The sequence below is a fragment of the Camellia sinensis genome, chromosome 10 (assembly GCF_055761805.1).
Source record: "Camellia sinensis isolate YWXY chromosome 10, ASM5576180v1, whole genome shotgun sequence".
Taxonomy (NCBI): Eukaryota; Viridiplantae; Streptophyta; class Magnoliopsida; order Ericales; family Theaceae; genus Camellia; species Camellia sinensis.
In genome coordinates this window covers 71,890,627-71,906,342 of record NC_138970.1, presented here as the reverse complement: position 1 = coordinate 71,906,342, position 15,716 = coordinate 71,890,627, and the positions used below count along the sequence as shown (strand labels likewise).

The window sequence follows — 15,716 nt, the reverse complement described above, 5'->3', positions numbered from 1 at the left end:
GTATATTTATTCGGACCCTCTGCGCGAGGGCATAACTGTAATAAGTGTGCGTGTGTGCGTTGTATGTCTTCCAACCCTACGTCTTTCTCCCTTTTATTTATCCGCTTATGATGGTTAGATTAGGGCATATTTCAATTAGCATACAGTATGATAGCATGTTTGCATTCATTCATCTGTATTGCATGCACCGGGCTTGGCGCATCATACTAACTGCATTGTATTTTCAATTCCAAATTGAACACTTGTTAGCTGTTCCATCTCATGTGCCATGTTTAGAATAGTCGAGCCTGTTATAGTTGCATTTTGCATGTGTTGCATTAGGCATTTTTGTATAATTAGGATCATACATGGATTTCTAATAAGTTTCTGTTTTGGCTTGGAGTACTCTGTGAGTTTTATGCTTTAGCATCCTTGCATGCGTGTGAGTGACTGCCATGAATAGCATGCTTACCATGAGGCTATTTGCTTATGTGATATAACTGCCTGAATGCCTGTGAGTGAAGGTTGGGTTATTTGGATTGGAACAAATCATTGACTGTGAGTTTTAAGCCCACTAAATAGTGGCAAAACCATCTTTCCTAAGCCCACCTAAGGGTGGCAAAATCTGCATTTCAAGCCTACTTGCGAATAGCAAACCATCTTTCAAAAACAAACATGAAATGTTTCGTTCCAATTCAGGCGACCCAGTTTATACTTGTATGCTGTGCGCATCACATTGTAATCTAGGCTAATAACCGGAATAAGAACACACAATGTTTTCAAAATTTGATATCATGGTTAGTAGAGGCCGATCTTTGATCGGGCGAGCGGGGGTGTTCACGAAGTGACCTTCCCCAATCGTACCCAAGTTCCCGAGCCGAGGCAACTTTGGTGATGACGGACACGTGGCCTTAGGCAAACGAGTCAGGGTTTCCTAAATTTCCCCAAAATAAAACATTTAGGTGGCGACTCTGTATCTGGCAAAACAGTCCATGTTTGGCACTTCTTTCAAAAATCTGTTTTCTCAAAACGATTTGCCGGATTTAGACTCTTTGGTTCAGACTTAGAACCGTGACAAATTTGAGAGTCCTGAGCTGTATGAACAGAACGGGAGCTCATCCCTCCCGGGGCGTTCGGGGGATGTCTACACTTGCTAAGTAGTTGTGGAGATTTGGGAGGAAAGACAACTCTTTATAGCAACAACTCATCTGCAGTAAGTATAAGTCAGAAGGGGGAAGGTGGTTTCCCTTTCAAGCGGAGGCAACCAATTTCTCAAGAGTGTGGAGTGACATCATCCTTGTTAATGAATCTAACATTAGCCTGTTTAACTATTATTTGTACAATGCTGAACTCAGGATTGGTAATGGTGAAAAACTCAGGTTCTGGGTCGATAATTGGTTGGGAACCAGTTGTTTGAAATCCCAATTTCCCAGATTATACTACCTATCAGTGGAAAGGGACATATCTTTGCATATGTTGTGATCTAGGGCTAGAAATCAGCACATCTGGGCATTTAATTTCAGAAGACCTCTATTTGCATGGGATGAAGATGAACTTCTGAGGCTTCATGATGTTCTAGGGGAGGGCCCTGTTTTGAATTTGGGTTCTAATGACACTATTTTGTAGAAAGCTGACCCTGCAGGCATTTTTACTGTTAAACATGCTGTTAACTGGTGTGAATCTGTTATTGGTCCTGCTCTAAAGCTTCCTGATCTGATTTGGCATAATCCCTCTCCCCCTAAAGCCCAATTTCTCTCTTGGTTAGTATGGAAAGGGAGGTTAAAGACCTCAGATTATCTGCATAGAATTGGTGCCTTAAGTGTTGAAGTTAGTAATGAGTGTATGTTTTGTCATGCGGAGGTTGAATCACTCAATCATGTTCTTTTGCTTTACCCCTTTGCTTGGAAAGTTCGGTCCTTCATAATCAAATGGTGGGGTTTGCAATGGGCCTTCCCTAGTACTGTGGTCATGCTTATGCACTCGTGGTTTGGTTGGACTTATAGGAAAAGGGAGAAACAATTATGGAGATCGGTTTTAATTGTTGGGCTGTGGTCCCTCTGGAAATGCAGAAATGACTGCCTCTTTAATAATTTGTAGCCCATCTGTGAAGACCTCTGTGAGTTAATTAAAACTAGAGTAGCCTTATGGATGGAAGCTCATTCATTTGGGCAAGGTTATGCAGTGGATGAGTTTGTTTACAACATTCAACAAGTTAGAAGATGCTTGTAACTACCTTGTGGAGCCTGGATGCACTGCTCTTCTGCTCTGCTGGGTCTGTGTTGGGTGAAGCAGAGGAGGGGTTTTGATGCTATGCTCTGTATGCTGTTAGCAGTGATGGCTATGGTGGTCTGATAGTGGTTGGTCTGATATGTTTAGCTGCTGTCTGCTATGTTGGTCTTACTCAGTGGTTGGTCTGCTCAGCCAATTGTAGAATTGGTCTGCTCAGCTGATGCTGGCTGGTGTTGTGATACTGTGATAAGATTGGGTGTTTGGTCTACTGTGTTGTTGTCTTGGTCTCTTGGTTTGTGTATTTGCTTTGGTGTTTGTGTTATGTGAAGGATCATCGGTGTATGCTTGTGCAATAGCCATCAAGCTAGAAGCTGAAATCTGACTACATATTGGCTGAACTGCTGTAATGTGGAGTGCTGAACTGCTGTGGCTTCTGTCTTGCTGTGCTGAACTAATAGGTTGTGTTACATTGATGCCCATTGGATAGAATGTGCTCTATTGCTGTTAGGGGGCTGGGTATGGGTTGAGCTGATGCTGGTTTGATGTTGCTGTTGGGAGTTCACCTCAGTTGGCTGAAAATGAGTAATTCTGTGCTGAAAAGGTGCAATTTTGTGCTGAACTGCTACAACACGAATTTTGTTAGTCTTGGGGTGTTTATTTTAGGTGTTTCGTGTATTTTTCTTTTTTGTTTCCTTATTCTTGGCTAGCTGATTGGATCCTCTCCAATCATGGGTGTAGTACTAGTATATAATTGAGCTATCTCTTCGGTACCAATCTAGTTGGGATTGTTGAGTGTGGTTATGATGCTTGTTGCACCGCCCTTCTTTATTGATGTAAGTCCTCTGTTATAATTTTTCTTCATCAATAAAGTTTCTTTTTTGCTGATTAAAATTTTTTTTTCTTATTGAATAAAAACATCCATCCAAAATAACCATCCACAAAACAAGGGTTTGAAGAAGTATGAGAAAGAAGGAAAAAATAATTTAGAGATTTAACTTACAATAATAATCCAATCACCACCCTATAAATTAAGTGGGCCTCAATGACTGGAAAATCATTAGAAAGGAATCCCTAAATTATTTTTTACAACATGTTTATATCAAGACTAAAATAAAATGCAACAATACACAATCTAAAATCTATATAATATGGCAAAAGGATTTTTGAATTTGTGTATATTTTTGTCCTACATGGCATCATCAATGGTTCATATTACATTTCCTAACTACTAAAAAAATTTCAATCTAATTTTTTTTCCTTTATTTAAAATAACTGACAATTTCTAGCCAAGCTTCTCACCTTAAATTTTTCTAATTGAGGACAACGTAAAAAATAATTTATACATTATTTTATAATTTAGTGTATTCTTTTAAGGATAATTGCACCCGGTGAAATTTTGGGAAAAAAATTACATATTCATGAAAAAATTTATAATTTTAATTATTAATATTTATATTGCTTATCACTAATTTATAATTATTTTTTTTAAAATTACCTTGATTTGATATTTTTAATAAGTTATTTATATTTTACTTTTTAGATGTGCCTATATAGCTAAAAAGTAAAATATTTATAAAAAAAATAAAATACATATAAAATGTATCAAATTTTATATTTTTTTGAATTTAGTATTTTTTTTTAGAAAATTAAAAAATATTTTACATGTAAATTTTTTGAATTTAAAATGTAAAAAAAAAAATTATTTAAAATATTTAAAAACTTATAAAAAAAAAAACTTAAAAACATTATTTTAAGGTCCCGTTCACAGCTCTCCCTCTCATTCTATCTATACATGTTTTTGCCTCAAACCCCCCCCCCCCCCCCTCTCTCTCTCTCTCTCTCTCTCTCTAATTTTGCTATAATTTTTTTAAACTTATTTTGGTATATTTATAATTTTATAAAAAAACAAAAAAACTTTAAAACTAGTCTTAAAAAAAAAAGCTACACACAAATATGAACTATTTTTTGTAACATTAATTTTATTTTTTTAAAAAAAAACTTATTTTTAATTAATAAATTTTAACATTAATTTTATCTCACCGTTTGTTTGTTTTTTTGTTTTTCTTGCATAATTTTTTTTTTGTCTAGCAAATTACCATCTACAACTCAACAACACAAATATCATCGGTGGTCTCTCTCCATCATCATTTTCATCTTGTATCAACCTAGGGTTTCTTTCTCTCTCTGCATACATTTCGATCCCTCCTCCTCTTTCGATCTAATCATCTCTCTCTCTCTCTCTCTCTCTCTCTAATCGAGTTTTTTAATTCATCTAGTCAATGGGCGCGATCGACAAATTGGCTCAGCTCGTCGATTCGATGCACCAAGCATCTGCTTTGCTTGCTGACGAAGATGTCGACAAAAACTCATCGTCCTCGTGCCGCTCTTCCACTTTCCTCAATGTCGTTGCTCTCGGCAATGCTGTGAGTTGATTGATTTCAGAATCAATGATATATTGTATCGACGTTGAAATTTGATGCTTTTGTTTATTGATTAGATCTCTGGAGCTAGCTGCATTTTTTGTCTTGATGCTGCTTTGAATAGGTGCATCTGAGTCAAATGTAGAGAGATTTGATGCTTTTGTTTATTGTTTCTTTTTGTTAGTGGTTACCTTACACAGGACACGCTTCCAAAATAATATGAATTCACTCTGTTACGCTGAACTCTATTATATGGAAACCAAGTATATTTCCATTCATCAACAGAAAGTTGCATGAATACCTCTTTTGCAAGTTGTTGAACCATTCTTGGTAGTCTTCATATTAGATAGTAGATATTTCCAGGCCTTGCTTCTTACATTTGGCTCCAAATTATCCATCTTTATATGACTTGTTTGCAATTTGATGAACGAAAAGTTAATGTAGTGTAAGCGTAATCTCTTATCACTAGCACTCGATCTATATTATTGTTCATCAGGAAAAACCAGACTTCTACAAGGCCTTAGAGAGATTTTAAAGTTTCCTTCATTTTTTTACTTTTCAGCACAGTTGTGCAATATTTTCAGCACAACTAGCTCCTTGATGCATCCAGCAAAAAATGTGTTTATTTTATTAGTTGTTATAACAGGCTTATGATTAGCTATAACAAAAATTTATTAGTTGCTATATGATCTGTTAAGTGCTGCAAAAGGTTTGCTTGAATTAAAAAATGTACCAACAAGTTGGTACAATTTTGACATGTTTTATTGGGCTTTGTTTTTCCGTCCACAGTCTAACATCTGTAAAGGTTGCCTTTAAACAAATTTGGCAGAATTTAAATTGTTGATTTGCTACCTGTTCCTATTGATTATAAACTTTGCATTTCTTTTATTCTAAGAAGCACGGACACGGACACGGACACGCGACACGATACGGATACGCAAAAACACAAATTTTTAAAAAATAGGGGACACGACACGCCGGGGACACGTTCAATATATATAATTAATTTTATTTATTATATGTCATAAAATTATTAAAAAAAATCAAATAAAGGTAATAAAATATACAAAATAACACTATTAAAATTATAAAAAATAAACATTTAATTGATTTAACATCATATATATCGTTCACAATTAACATAAAATAGCATTCCATCAATACATAACATGTCATTCGAAGCTACCAACCATCATTTGTTACAAAATGCATGAAAATCAAACCACAAAATATAAAATTATCCAATGTACCAACAACTATTACAAAATCCATAAATATCAACCTAAGTAGAGGAAACTATTACAACATCTTCACCACCGCCTCCATCTTCTCCTTCATCTGTAAATAGGACCGCCTCCATAGCCGGTTCATCAAGTGAGAGGTTAGCTATCCCAAGCATTCCAATATCATCAAGTGAGTCAAAGTTATCTCCGGCAATACCCCACATTTTTGTCTCTCCTTGCAAGTATTGGGAGCTCCTCCTTGATAAAAGACGAAGATTGCTATGAATGAACACCAAATCCTCCGCGCGTTGAGGGACCATCTTGTTCCTTCTCACTGAGTGAATAAAGGAGTAAGTACTCCAATTTCTCTCACAACAAGATGAAGAGGCAGGTTGCACAAACAATCTCAAAGCTAGTTTTTTAAGAGATGGTGCATATGCACCATATGCACACCACCAAGTATAAGGATCCATGTGCCACCTATTATGAATGGAATCATGCTCTGAGAATGCTTCAACATAACTCGAAAATTTTTCAAACTCAGTTATCACCTTGGTTCGCTCCGTGATATCTTCAAAATACCTCTTAAAACACTTGTTCCTCTCACGTGTCACCTCTTCATCCCTATGTGTAGGAACTCTATTTTGATCCTCATGGAGCCACTCATCACTATAATACCTACAATCCAAAATATTTCAAGAAATACTAGATAAGTCCATTAAAATGAAATATGTAAAACAAATTTAAATGTGGTACTTACTTTGGATTCAATGAATGTGCCATACAATGGAGAGGAGTATTGTTTTTATTCCAACGATCCACGAGAATTTGAGGCACCACATTGTAAAATGTAGATTCCTCATCTATTCTTTTCCCTTCATGCCTATAAATTGACATCTTCACTTTCTCTATCATTGAGTCCCACATATCATATACTAAGTGAAGGCAAGGTTTGTCCGTATCACAAGCCCTAAGCATGTCATATACAGGACCCGTGAAGGAAAGAATATAATCAATGTAATCCCACCACACATCATCCATAATCTTTTCTTTCACAAATTTTGCCTTCCCAACATCATCCTCTCTATAGCAATTCCACTTGTCACTAATTACCATTGCTTGAAGACCACGTTTTATAAGCTTTAACCTCTTGAGCATAACAATTGTGGAGGCAAATCGTGTTTCGGCAACCGAAAGCAACTTCAATGACACAAATTCATTGTACATAGCCAATCACATTGAGTGATTAGAGATAAAATTCTTAATCATCAAACCATCTCCGGCAATATCAGTAATCCAACTACATTCTTCATATGTGACTTCATTCCTCTCAATATTCTTTGCGGCACAAATATTTTTCAAAGCTAGATTTAATGTGTGCACCACACAAGGAGTCCATAGAATATGAGGGAATTGACCTTCAATGAGTTGTCCGGCTGCCTTACAATTAGGAGCATTATCCGTGATGACTTGAACCACATTACTTGGCCCAACCTCATTAATCACTTCTTTCATCAAATTTGAAATGAAATATTTGTCTTTAGTTTCTCCAGAACAATCAACTGCTTTAATGAACATAGGCCCACTTTCACTCACCGCCAAAAAATTAATCAAAGGCCTCCTTTGAGAATCACTCCAACCATCACTAACAATGCTCACCCGTTTTTCCTTCCATGTGCCCCTAATTGGTTGCAACAATTTATCAATGTTTGCCCTCTCTTTTTGAAGTAATGTGGTTCGTAACAAATTATAACCGGGAGGCAAATATCCAGGAATATTATGATTTGCAGCAAATGTGTAAGAGCTAACATAGTAAGGATTTCTTGCAAGATTAAAAGGTACCCCCCCCCCCCCGAGTAGAACATCCTAGCAATTTCAAAATGCAATTGCTCTCTATCCTTCAAGTTGAATGCTTTCTCAATAGCACTTCCACTCCCACTCCCAGGCGCACTCCCACTCCCACTCCCACTCCCACTCTCACATGTTCTCCTCTTCTTTGATTCATAAGCATAACTACTACCCACTGATACAATGGAAGGAGGCAATGGTACATTTTTGGGAAGAGCATTTTTAATTCTCAGCTCAGCAGCATCATTCTCATTTTGTAGTTGTGAAAGTTTTTGACTTGTCACTTTCTTACAAGCACCAATTCCCTTTCCTGGGAGTTTTAACAAGTGTGCCCTTACTCTTGTATATGAACTTTTGAAAGTATTATTACAAAATTTACATTGTAATTGGCAATTTCCTCCTCCTTTCCCAGGTTTTGCTAATTTAGTTATATACTTCCACAATGGTTTCTTCTCATCAAAATCATCATCAGGTATATCATTAGAACTACCACCCGTAGCCATTGTTTCAGAATTAATAATTGGTCCCTATAATAAAATTAATAAACATACATTATTAAAATTATATCCTCAAATAATAGAAAAGAAAAAATAAAATCAGAATATAAAAAAAATAAAAGAAAAGAAAAAAAAATAAAACAAAATCAGAATCAGAATTAAAGAAAAAGAAAAGAAAAAATTAAATTAATAAAAGAAAAAAAATAAAATAAAAAAATAAAATAAAAATCAGAATCAAAATCAAAATAAAAGGAAAAAAAAATGAAATAAAAGAAAGAAAGAAGAGGCTGAGAGAGAGAGAGAGAGAGAGAGAGAGAGCTATCGAAGAGAGAGAAATAAAAGAAAGAAGAGGCTGAGACAGAGAGAGAAAGCTATCGAAGAGAGAGGGAGCGATCGAAGAAGAGTCGTACCTTCCTTAACGAAGCAGCAAATCGACTGAAGATCGCCGACTGACGACAGACGACCGACGACAGACGACCGACGAGGAGCAACGATCGACGAGAGACGACGTACAACGAAGTCAGGTCCTCTCTCTTTCTCTCTTTCTCAGCTGTTTATCTTCTATTACATAGTCGATTCGATGAGATTAGGGCGAATAGAGATTAGGGCAAATTTGATCTGTTTTTGGTTATTTTCAAATTGATCCCAAAAAAATTTAGTAAATTGTGAAATTACCCCCGCGCGTGTCCCAAACGTGTCTATAACGTGTCCAAAACGTGTCCGGATGTAAAAAAATTAAAAAAAATTGGGACACTCTCCCATGCGTGTCGGACACGTGTCCACCGCGTGTCCGACGCGTGTCCGTGTCCGACACGTGTCTGACACTGGTACGGAGCCCTCAGAGAGGTGTCCGTGCTTCATAGCTTTTATTTGAGTGGTCTTTTAAACCCCTTTCCTTTTTGTTTGTGTAATGCAAATATATTTGATTTGTCAATGTTGTTGATATTGGAGATTAGTATATGTTTTTTTATTCTAATTTTTACCCAATCTTCACCACTCCCACCCTTCACAAACTCCATGGAGAGAAATAGGCTCTCAGATAAGTAACTTCATGTGGGAAACATAAAAGAAAGGTTATATTTCTTGTTTTGCTCATGGTTCATTGAGTCTATTTGATGAATTTCTTCTTATGCTGAAAGTCGATGGTCATGCTAAAACACCCTATCAACTTTCTTAACTTTCACAAAAGTAATTTTTGTTTTCTATTTCTTTCTTTTTCCCCTCCAAATTTAAAACTCTATGCAATTTACTAATTGATTCTTAGGACTTTGATTGTATTTGTGTGACTATAAAAATCCATTTGGTTCAAATCTTGAAGGTTTTAAGTGTTGGTTTAAATGAAGTTGAAGATCAACAAGGCCTGCGATCTCAACTCTATTTTAGTTCTTCCTCACACAAGGTTCAATTCAATCACAAAATCTCTTCAAATTCTACATTTTATGCACAATTTCACACACACAAAACAATTGTAGGCTTTAGAATGTTGGCAACATTGACAGTTTCCATGACTTCACACTTTATTTTACTGTGTCATAGACACCATCAAGCAGTAATAATTTCTGAATATATGTTCTTGGTGCTGGAAATATGTACTACTAACTGCAAAGACCTCTTTTAAAGTTGTACGAACTAGGATTCTCCTATTATGTAAAACGATTATTAATTTTATTGTTAGAGAAAGATTTAGAACTCTAGGCATGGTGCCCAATTTCCCGTACTGTATTTTGATTAGGTTCCTATAATAGATAATATATGTTCCTTTTGGGGTTGTTTGGTGCCATTTGAGAAATTTACGATTGGACTTGTAACAAAAAGGAGCTTCCAAGGGGAATTGACAGCCATTTTTGATCTATTTCCTCTATTGGCTCATGCTACTTCTTTTAGAAATGGTATTTTTAATGCCTTTGTGATATTTCCTCTATCATTGCTAATTTCTTAAAGAGCTATGTGTCATAATTAGCTTACCAAAAAAATTGTCAATTAGGACTAGTTTGCTAAAATTGTTTTGGACTTTTGACTGTCCACAGTTAAAGTTTCCAGTCTTTAATGTCTATACTTTTAGGAGCACTCTAGTTTATTCAAACCAATCTTTAATTGTTCTATATTCTCCCCCCCCTTCCCCACAAATTCTTTTCTCTGTGTTTTACATAACTATGCATATGTCCACTTCATGAAAGTAGTTGCCAAGTCCTTAGTTAAGTGCCTAATGCCAATGCAGAAACAATTTGTATTTTCCGTTTAATGATTATGGTTTGCCTTTTCTCTAGTGGAAGCAAACATTTATTTAGCTTGTGTTGCTTTTATAGAGGATTGGTTCTCAAGAAAGAGAGAATTCAGTGAAAAAGATTGCTTGCTTGCCCCCTGTACGAGAAGGAAATATTTGACACCACCCGTACTCCTCGCGTCCAAGCTGTGTCTTCCTCCGATTGTCCTGCGGACACAAGGAAGGTGAGCTACCCGGTGGTGTGTTGCCGGAAAACCCCCCCGACGGTCAAGTTAGCACACACTCACAGAGAAAGGGAAAAGAGAGAGAGAGAGTGAATCACGACGAGTATCTCTCACCAGATGATGTTCCATTCCCAGCATGGGGGGCGCAGTCATGCTTATATACTTTCTGCATTCACCTCTACCCCCATTCGCCTATTGACACGTGGAGCTGCTCTCCTATCACGCTCTCCCATCACGCTCTCCCATCTGTCAGCGCAAATTTAGCCAAACAGTACCTAATCAACCGCCAAACAGCATTGGCGGGAACGAGCAGCCCGACGACATTATCCCGGCCTCCTACAACCGTGCTACCTAACGAGTTCGACTAAGTCCCTCGCCGGGCTTTATCACAACCGAGCTCAGTAGCATTCCGATACGACCGCGCTCCAACCAAACCAGGCCGGTCCGCAGAAGACCTTTCTCGTTGAGCTAAATGTCCGAACAATAAAGCTCGGGCTGGCAGAAAACCATCTCGATTGTATGGGCCCCGGGACTTCAACCGAGCAAACTAACCCAGGATTGGCCTAGGTTAGCTCGGCCCAAACATGCTCGGACCTCTTCCTGCCCGACCTCTTCCACGGTTGCAGGTCCAATTAAGAATTCCCCCTCTCAATTGCCCCTTAATTCCGTCCGCTCAAGCGTGACTGGAATTATATGATCCGACCGAGGTCGATTCTCCACCCGGCCTTACTCCGCAAGACCTCAACCGCGCTAAGCCCGATGCTCGATCCTTTGACTTGCTCAGTTGGCGCCTCAACTTACCAACCCATCTTTTCAATACTGATGCACAGTCATTACACACACGCGTCGCTCGCTCACTAGCCTTGAACTTCCAACCCTGCCGCCTCTTCACATTCGAATTTTGGCGCTTCTTTTGCCTTTTTAAAGCCATTGCTTGCCCCTTATTTATTTCTTCTCCGCTATTCATCCTCTTCTGCAAAAACCAACCTGCGATCAAGAGCCTATGCCATACTCATCTCGTTGAGATCAGAGCACCCAAGCCAGCACGCTCCATACCATCGTCGTCGCTGAGGGCCCTCGTCCCACTGCTTGAAGCCTCCATCGGCGCCCTTGCCTATAAGTTCTCAACCCTCCATTGTTCTTCATTTGTTACTTATCCCAAGGCTGTGATTGCCATAGTTGAGCTTAGGGCACGTTAGCGGTAGGCTTTAGGACGTAGCCCCAAAAAATCACCTCTACCCCTTCTCCTTCTACTGTTCGTCATCTTCTGTGATGAACACGCGAGAATCTGAGGCGGACCGGGCTCCAGGTCTTCTTTTGATCCTAAAAAACACCAAAACCGAGCAAGTCGCGAGTTTGCAAGGCTCGTGTAGGAACCGAGGTAACAGAATATTGGACCGCTCGATCGGGCTAATATCTAGTCCGCTTGAACGGCTGAGCTTCTAGGGTATACCTCTATGACCGAGATGGTCTGGCACTCCATCTGACCAAGCTAAAGTCGAGCTCATTTTGCGCAACTGCACTTCCACTTACACTTACTTTTACTGCAGAGTCCTAGGGGACCAAGCACCAACACCAAGGCTTTCAAAAGGCCGAGCTGCCTTCGTACGAAATTTTGCCAAGCAAAACTGCCGCGCTGAGATCGGCCGGCTTCACATGAGGGTGTTACCGCTTCCTTGTTGACATGCCAGTTGCACTAGCCGCGTTCCGGAAAGAATATGGCGTCCCTGTAGATGTACATCTCGAGCTCGGTGTCGAGGACACCAACCCATGAGGCAGACTAGACCAATGCCCCTTCACCGTGCTTTCCATAATCAAAGGCGGCCTTCGCTTCCTGGTTCAGCCTCTAATGTGCGAGTTCCTGAGGCGCACTGGACTAGCACCAACACAAGTCTCAACCAACACCTTCAGAATAATAAACAAGGTAGCCGAGCTGAACAACTGGTTGGGCCTGAACCTAGGATTAGCCGAGATTCTACGCAGTACACCCTCGGGCATACAGGCTGTGAGAACCCGAATATAAAAATTAAGTAAATAATTAAATAATAATATTACAATCTCAAATATTTTGGTGGTGAATTCTAAGGTACAAATTAAATATTATTGGAGGATCTTTTAGTTAATTTTTAAACCTAAAATAAATTTATAATGAAAGTCTTTAATTTAGAGGCAAGATTTATTATCTAAAAATAAAATAAAGTAAATAGAGGGAAGGGTGTGGCTTGAACTCTAGACCACAAACTTAATAAATAAGGCTTTACCATTTGAGTTGCATATAACTTATATATGTATTTTGTATATTTATCTATTTATTTGACCTATGTGTGCCCACCACTAGTATAAATAAAATAAACACAAACCCTAATTATTATGATATTGTTTTCCCACAACTTTTCTGAGCAGCCGTGTAAGGTAAAGGGAGGGAGAGAGACGTCTAGGTCATTGGGTGAAAATTCTTGAGTTTTGTGGTGGCCATTGGCAAGGTAAATCCCTTATTATTTTTATTCCTTCACTATCTTTTTCTTCTTCTTGTGAGTTGATGTGTAGTTGATGGGTCAAATCGGTGAAGTAGGTTCATGTGTTAGGCATGGCTATGAAATATTTGGCTGATTGGGATAGTGCTTTATGTATATGATATTGTTTTCCCACAACTTTTCTGAGCAGCCGTGTAAGGTAAAGGGAGGGAGAGAGACGTCTAGGTCATTGGGTGAAAATTCTTGAGTTTTGTGGTGGCCATTGGCAAGGTAAATCCCTTATTATTTTTATTCCTTCACTATCTTTTTCTTCTTCTTGTGAGTTGATGTGTAGTTGATGGGTCAAATCGGTGAAGTAGGTTCATGTGTTGGGCATGGCTATGAAATATTTGGCTGATTGGGATAGTGCTTTATGTATAAAGAATGGTGTAATTCTTAGTCCAAAAATGTTAGGGAAAATATGTGCTTCCCCACAAGTAAATCAATCAATGGGAATAAAAACTAATGCAGAAAAATTAAATAAAAAACAACACAAGAATTTTTACGTGGTTCCCTCAATGTGAGGTACGTCCACGGGATCGAAATCCGATTCCACTATCAACCAAATAGTTTCCAAACGATTACAAACGAGACATAAATGGTCTCACAAAACCACTCTTAGGTGAATTCCAAATAATCACAAATAAACAAGAGGAAAGACCTCACCAAATAGAAGAACCAAAATCTTCAGAACCAGAGTTGAAAAAGATCCAAAATAACGAACCAAATCAACACCAAAAACGAAGCAAAGAACCACCCAAATTAATTCCACTATTCACACACCCAAATAATTGATTTCACCAAAGTGGAGTATGTGTAGCAGCCGTTCTCTTCACCTCGGGATGAGCAAAAATAAAACCCTAAAATATTGTGAATCTAGGATTTATTATCAAACCTTAGTTGTTTCCAAATTGGATTGGGTCTCCACAAATTAAATATAATATATAAAAATATATTATAATTAATACTAAACCAAATTAAACTCTTTTTCCAAAACCAATTGGGTCCCACACTCCAATAAGGAGGTATACACAACAATTATCCCCCTACTGACTTAGGTGGAGAAATCAACCATACCCACCAAAGTTCGACACTTCAAATGTTGATCCCTCGACAAAGTCTTAGTCAACATATCCGAAATATTATCATCCGTGTGAACCTTTTCGAGTTGCAACAATTTCGAATCTAACACATCACGAATCCAATGGTATCTCACATCAATGTGTTTCGATCTCAAATGAAAAATAGAATTTTTACTCAAGTGAATAGCACTTTGACTATCACAATAAAGCACATACTTTTCTTGCTTTAAACCTAACTCTTGCAAAAATTTCTTCAACCATAACTCTTCTTTGCAAGCTTCTGTAATAGCAATAAATTAAGCTTCGGTAGTTGAGAGAGCAACACATTTTGGTAATTTAGATAGCCATGCCACAGCTCCACCTGCAAAAGTCATCAAATACCCCGAAGTAGATTTCCTAGAATCAACATCACCGGCCATGTTAGAATCTATGAACCCATCAAGCATCGGCTTACCATTCCCAAAACACAAACACACCTTTGAAGTCCCTCGAAGATACCTTAGAATCCATTTTACCGCTGCCCAATGTTCTTTACCCAGATTAGAGAGAAAACGACTCACCACACCAACGACGTGAGCAATATCCAGCCTTGTACAAACCATGGCGTACATCAAAGAACCAACTGCTGAAGCATAAAGAACTTTCAGCATCTCTTCCTTGTCTTTCTCACTTGTAGGACATTGATTCGAACTAAGCTTGAAGTGACCTGCAAGTGGACAACCAACTGGCTTTGCTTTATTCATGTTGACCCTCTCAAGAACTTTCTCAATGTAGCTTTCTTAAGACAACCAAATCAGTCCCTCTTTGCGATCACGAACAATTTTCATACCAAGTATTTGCTTTGTCGGTCCCAAATCTTTCATAGAAAAAGATTTACTCAACTCTAACTTCAACTTGCTAATCATGGTAGAATCTTGACCCACAATTAACATGTCATCAACATAAAGCTAAAGAATAATAAATTTGCTATCTGGAAAATTTTTCACAAACACACAATGGTCCGAAGTGGTTTTAGAAAAATAATTATTCATCATGAAAGAGTCAAATTTTTTGTACCATTGCCGCGGGGCTTGCTTAAGACCATACAAACTTTTTTTCAATTTGTAAACAAATTTCTCTTTCCCCTTTTCCACAAAACCTTCCTGTTGCTCCATGTAAATTTCTTCTTCAAGATCACCATGAAGAAATGCGGTCTTCACATCAAGTTGCTCAACTTCAAGGTTCATACTTGCAGCCATGCCAAGTACAACCCGAATAGAAGACATCTTTACAACCGGCGAGAAAATCTCATCAAAGTCAATACCTTTCTTTTGCCCAAAGCCTTTCACAACAAGACGTGCTTTGTACCTCAGATTCTTACTATCATTCTTCAATTTGAAAACGCACTTATTTTTTAGAATTTTCCTCCCTTTAGGCAACTTCACTAAATCATAAGTGTGATTTTCAAGTAAAGAATTCATCTCCTCTTCCATGGCCT

At 38.0% G+C, this 15,716-nt stretch overlaps 2 protein-coding genes across 2 annotated transcripts; both read right to left on the bottom strand.

Moving 5' to 3' along the window:
* Positions 1-5,910: 5,910 nt before the first annotated feature.
* On the bottom strand, positions 5,911-7,078 carry LOC114269253 (uncharacterized). The gene is made up of 2 exons (XM_028210544.1): positions 6,612-7,078; positions 5,911-6,529 (listed from the first exon to the last, which is right to left on the bottom strand). The coding sequence occupies exons 1-2, from the start codon at positions 7,076-7,078 to the stop codon at positions 5,911-5,913; spliced, it is 1,086 nt and encodes a 361-aa protein (XP_028066345.1).
* A 6-nt stretch (positions 7,079-7,084) lies between these two features.
* On the bottom strand, positions 7,085-8,202 carry LOC114269254 (uncharacterized). Its single transcript, XM_082890162.1, has 2 exons — positions 7,715-8,202; positions 7,085-7,655 (listed from the first exon to the last, which is right to left on the bottom strand). The coding sequence occupies exons 1-2, from the start codon at positions 8,200-8,202 to the stop codon at positions 7,085-7,087; spliced, it is 1,059 nt and encodes a 352-aa protein (XP_082746288.1).
* Positions 8,203-15,716: the final 7,514 nt, after the last annotated feature.

Bases quoted from the DNA above. Each gene is read 5' to 3' on its own strand.
- LOC114269253 (XM_028210544.1), bottom strand. From the start codon at position 7,078: ATGTACAATGAATTTGTGTCATTGAAGTTGCTTTCGGTTGCCGAAACA. The intron at 6,530-6,611 runs GTAAGTACCACA...TTTGGATTGTAG, and splicing joins GCACATTCATTGAATCCAAA to GTATTATAGTGATGAGTGGC.
- LOC114269254 (XM_082890162.1), bottom strand. From the start codon at position 8,202: ATGGCTACGGGTGGTAGTTCTAATGATATACCTGATGATGATTTTGAT. The intron at 7,656-7,714 runs GTTCTACTCGGG...TTACTATGTTAG, and splicing joins CATTTTGAAATTGCTAGGAT to CTCTTACACATTTGCTGCAA.